At 38.6% G+C, this 5643-nt stretch overlaps 1 protein-coding gene across 1 annotated transcript; it reads left to right on the forward strand.

The window, feature by feature from the left end:
- The first annotated feature begins 213 nt into the window (after positions 1-213).
- LOC107875504 lies at positions 214-5336 on the forward strand. The gene is made up of 4 exons (XM_047414143.1): positions 214-320; positions 524-640; positions 2504-4636; positions 4736-5336. The coding sequence occupies exons 3-4, from the start codon at positions 2534-2536 to the stop codon at positions 4895-4897; spliced, it is 2265 nt and encodes a 754-aa protein (XP_047270099.1). The 5' UTR covers positions 214-320; positions 524-640; positions 2504-2533; the 3' UTR covers positions 4898-5336.
- Positions 5337-5643: the final 307 nt, after the last annotated feature.

Raw genomic sequence — 5643 nt, forward strand, 5'->3', positions numbered from 1 at the left:
TATTTTCAATATTATAAAAAATTTCAACTCCCTAAATATATTACAAAAATCTCAGTATATACACAAAATGTTATGTATATATCGGATATGATATGTATACTAATAAAGAGAGAGTAAAATAATTAAAAAAAGTAGGAGAAAATATAATTACTTAAAAAAAATAATAATTGGTATTTATGTTATTTATATTAAATTAAATGACCTGTCAGTTATTTAACTATGTGGAGTCCAAAGAGCGCACCTACCAGCCCGTGACCCACGTCTTCCCCTCTTCCCTCCGCCTGGCAAAACTCCAGAAAGATTAAAAAAAAAAAAAAAAGGTGCAATTCACTACTATCTTTTCACTTTATTTGCCTTTTTTCCTCTGTCTAAATTCATCATTTTGTGTTAAAAAAGGAACTGAATTATAAGCTTATATTATTGTCCTTCTTTTCTTTCTGAGCTAAATCCTCTTCTCTCACTGATTTTCTCTCTGTTTTCTCATTTGATCTTTTTTCTTTTGTAACTGTTGTGTTCGAATCAGCTTTTATCAGTTCTTGATTTCACAGCCAGACTTATATGGGCCGTTGATTATTTGCTGCTTCTTCATGACATCTACTTGTTTGATCTGCTTCTAGTTTTTGAGCGGTTGTTGAGTTAGGTATGTACTTTGATCTTTTCTTTTAATGTTTCAAGTTTCCTGTCCTTTTCGGTTGTTAATTCCTGTCATGTTATATGTCATTATTGTTCACTTTTAATAACATAATTTCTGCAATCTCTTATTTATAGATAAATGCATGATGAATAAGGTATACAATAAGATTGAAAATTTGTGATTTCATTAATTTTAAGAACTCATAAGAAGAACTGCAATATGCTGCTTGGAGCTGTGGAAGTACTCGCTAATACTTGCATGAGTGTAGACTGTCTGCATCACACACCTACGAGGTGGTGTGGCTCTTTCCTGGACCCTGTGTGAAAGCTGGATGCTTTATGCACCGGACTGTCTTTTTTCGCGCAACTGCATTCCCGGGATGTTATTGAGATATTGAATTAATCACAGAAAGTGAATAGTTTATGGCAAGTAAACTCAACCGACAGTGCCCTTCTTTGATCTATCTCTTTCCAAATTTTACATATTTTACTTTCTCAGAATCAATTAAAGTTGATCAATGTTTATACTTGAAACGTGTTGAGAGTGTGTGATCAAATTCTCGTGATCTGGCCCCGAAAAGTTCGTGGTACGACCCATGATTTTTTGTGGGTTCTGTGCGTAGGGATCGGGCCGATATGGACGTGTATGTTTTGGGACCTAGGATTTATTTGTACACACGTATTATATAAGTGCTATTTAGTGGGTTGTTTTGGACAGTTTAAAAAAAAGACGTTATTGAGACTTTCGTCTCCTCATTGTTCTCCTCTCTATTATAGTGAATTCTTCCGCCTCTGCCCGTGGGGTTTCCACGTAAATCTGTGTCTTCTTCTTGTTTTCTTTTGTTTTGTGTTATTGCTTATTTTGTCCGAACATAACAAAAAGAAATGCAGTGTTGGGTGTGTGGGGTTGGTATGTTTCTGTCTTTAACGATACTTCCAGCCTTGTGTGGATTGAATTCTTTTTTTAAAATACGAAACTATGATTATAATCTACAAATTAATTAAACTATTAACCAAATAAATATTTGTTAAAACACATCCATGAGGAAAAAGTAAGAAATGGGATCAAGGAAGCACACCCATTATTGAATCAAGCCGAATGGATAACAGTTAAATAAATAGTTTCATTTTCCAAAAGTGTGTCATAACTTTTGAGGGAAATAGGTGGAGTAAAAGCTAAAGGTATAAAGTGAATCAAAATCCCCGTTCTTAAGGAATACTGTGTTGAGCTTTCTGATTCTGCTTGGTTGTCAGGATCATGTAGTCATTATTAGCCAAATGAGAATAAGGAAATAAAGACCCCAAAGGTTGTGGCTGAATGATCATGTATTTGTCTAATCCTTGGTGGGCAGAGCTGTCCAATATTTCGAGGAGAGTGATAAGTACCTGGGGGAGTTTTCCGGTATTTGTGTTGGTGGTAGGTAGAAAGTACCTGTCGGAGAAGTCGAGGTGCGCATAAATTGACATAGATACCACTGTTATTTAAAAAAAGAATAAGCCAAAGAAAGATGTAAGGAAGGAATTTAATATTTCTTTGTCTGCAGGTATAAGAGACAACCCATGTTGAGAGATACAAACAACAAACTTTTTGAGTTGTTATAGTTCATAAATTAACTTTTCTGCTATCTCTTTCATCTTTTTATCTGTGAAGTGGGAGGAACCATAATGGCTATGTTCATTGTATAACACCTAATTCCTGGCTAAATTCTTATTACCGAAACAATTCCATAAAGCACCGGATTTTTTAAAATGCAGCATGTGCAATTGTTTCTGGCTTTTTAACTTTTAATGTTTCTGCAACAAATTTTCATCAAAAGGGGCTAAACATGTGGATAATGTCATCTTGTGTGTGCTTTCTTACCTCTGCCAGGGGTTCGAGAATTCATGCGAGGTTTAGCAAATGGAAAGACGGCCTAAGCAGCATGGTGACAGAAAGAGAATTGAGAATGAAGAGCTTGTCAAATACATGTCAAGGTTGCCTAGTTATCTAGAAAAGGGGAAAAATATACAGGACAAAGCTTTCAGTGTCGGCGTCCTAGATTGGTGTTTTCTTGAAAAATGGCGACACGAACATGTAAATGTACCTTTTAGAAGTAGTGTGTGTTCACCATCAAGCAGCAATACCTTGTCAGTTTCGTCAATGGAGGGTTCTTCATCCAATTCTAGCAGAGGCCGGAGCTGCTCCCCTGCCCGTCGGAGAATTCATCATCCTACATCACAATCTCATTATGGATCTCCACCTAAAGGCACTCATCCTGATGTCAAATCTGGAAGTGTCCGACACGTGCAGAACCTAAAACCTGGAGCAGTTAAATCTCTGGAGATTGAGGAGCATGTCTGCAGGACATATCAGTGTTGTTTTCATGAGAATCAACAAAGAAATCTGGTAGAACTCGCCAAAGATCGATACCCACAGAGGACTCCTCGTGTTAGGAGATCACTTGATTTAGAGTCTCGGACAAAAACACCAAGTTCCAAGGGGAATATGATGATCCAATATAGAGAATATTTACCAAAAGGAGAAAATGACTTGGCCGAATCCTGTCATAGGATTGATGATTTTGATTTCATAGATAAACATAAATCAGTTGCCAGTCAAGTACCGGAACTTGGCCAAGAAACTAACCGCTGCACTACTTACTGCCCGCCTGATTCAGTAGCGAGAAACCAGGAAGGGGTGAAACCAAGCAGACGGAGCTTTTCTTGTGGATTTATTTCTGCATTCTACCATGGACAGTTCTCTCCTGATATCCCTAGTTCCTGCCCCCTCCCTCATGTAGCTGGTAAATCGAACATGGGACAAGCGAGTTCAATAGATGCAAAGGATACTAGCTCTTCATCTCAGACAGTTCTGCCTTCAGCATATTCTGGAAAAAAGGTTCCGAGCCCACCCAGAGTCAATTACAAACAAGAGAAGAAGTCAACTGCCACGCCTAAGAATCCAATTGCCCCTAATTCTTCAGAAACTATAAAAGTCAGAAATCCATCTCCAACTCGTCGGTTTGGCATGGCGATAGGAAGGATTGGCCAGATTTCTGGTATCAAACATCCTGCAGAACAGTCTGTTTCAGATAAAGCTCAAACATCGTCCTCACAGGAGACAGGCTGTGACAAATCAGACACCACTGGCCGAGCCAGGACTAGTCCTTTGAGGAGGTTGCTAGACCCACTGCTGAAGCCAAAGACGGGCAACTGTGATAACGTTACTGGATCGTCTGCGAAACGTGGTGAATCTCCTACAAAACGCTCATTGAAAGTCAAACTGGATCTGAAGGGCTGTAGATCTATTGATATCGATGATCTGCATTCCAAAGGTACACGTGTACCATCAACATTGCAAGCTCTCCTCCAAGTGGCTGTGAAGAATGGCCTTCCTCTGTTCACATTTGCAGTTGATAATGAAGTTGACATTTTAGCAGCCACAATGAAGAAATTTAGTTCTAACTTGAAGGGAAATAGTTCCTGGATTTACACTTTCTTCACCATTCATGAGACAAAGAAAAAGAGTGGAAGTTGGTTAAATCAAGTCGGAAAACACACTGGTCATGGAATTATGCCTAACGTCGTTGGCAAGATGAAGGTTTCTGATGTACCAGTCTCCGAATTGAACACACAGAAACTTGACTCACAGTTTAGGACTAAGGAGTTTGTTTTGTTTGCTACAGATGCAAGGCATCAGCCAAACGACGAGCTTGCAGCTATTGTTGTCAAATTGCCCAATAGAAGTAACCATCAGGATCGTGGCTGCAACAATATTTCAGCCTCAGGTTTAACATATCCCTTTGAAGATCTTAGCATGACAGCTATACTTCCGGGTGGTGCACATAGCCTACCTAGTAAAGGGGAGCCCTCTTCACTGATTGAGAGATGGAAATCAGGTGGATCGTGTGATTGTGGTGGATGGGATTTGGGTTGCCAAATAAGATTACTTGTCAATCATCGAACGATATCCAGTTGCCTGAAACCCGAACTTACTGCTGAAAGATTTGAACTTTTATCCCAGGTATGATGACCTACATAACTACAAAATATGAACTCCATTTTTACAAATTTTATCCAATGTCTAATACACCATGACGATATTTTTGTTCTTGTTTGGCAGGGAGGAGAACAGGACAGCGCGCCAGTCTTTAGCTTGTCGCGGTTTAAGGATGGGATCTTTTCAGTTGAATTCAGTTCGTCGATGAAGCCTCTGCAGGCATTCTCCATTTGTATAACAGTTTTAAATAGTAGAAATCAAGAAATCTTCCAGGTGCAAACTTGATTGCTGAAAAGTTCTTGTTAAGTAAATCAATATATTGCTAGAAGATCTAGGTGGAGTTTCCTGCTATTTGATGGAAAGGTCTAAACTTGCTTCCATTATTCTCGTCTGTCCTGGCCTGACTGGACAGGGTTACTTGATATATTTTACTTGCGGGAGGTGGCAGGTATCTCGTGGATTTAGTTGAGGTGCATGAAAGCTGGTCCGCACACCACTGTTTCCAAAAAAGAAAAACTTGCTACCAAGCATATGGTGAAACATCAAACCCAAGGGTCTATAGTTCTTTTTTAAAACTATAGCTAAGCTTGTAGAATGTCAATCCATGATTGATAAATTGACATGTCGTGGCTTTAAATATGTGATCTTATTATATGTAATTATGTGTACATGTAATAAAGGTTATAGTCATAAGCGTCTCTAAGTTTGTCCTTATATTTTTCTATTTTTCTTTGACACCTTACCTAAGTCATATTTTTATTGATGACACTTTCTTTAAAAAATGTACCTATGAGACATGCCTTTTTTTTTTTTGATAATCAGTTAAAATAAACAAGTGTGCGTGTTACAATTGCCAATCATGTGGCAAAGTTACGAATTAAAAAGGCATGTCATATTTGGCTTAAAACAACGATAAAAAGGCATTTTCCGAATCTCCGGCCGACACGGTAGCTCCGCCCCTGTAGGCGATGGCAACAACGGCGACAGGATAGGAGTGGTGGTGAGATTGGGTTATGTTGGTGAAGAAGATA

Source organism: Capsicum annuum, chromosome 6, assembly GCF_002878395.1.
Source record: "Capsicum annuum cultivar UCD-10X-F1 chromosome 6, UCD10Xv1.1, whole genome shotgun sequence".
Lineage (NCBI taxonomy): Eukaryota > Viridiplantae > Streptophyta > Magnoliopsida > Solanales > Solanaceae > Capsicum > Capsicum annuum.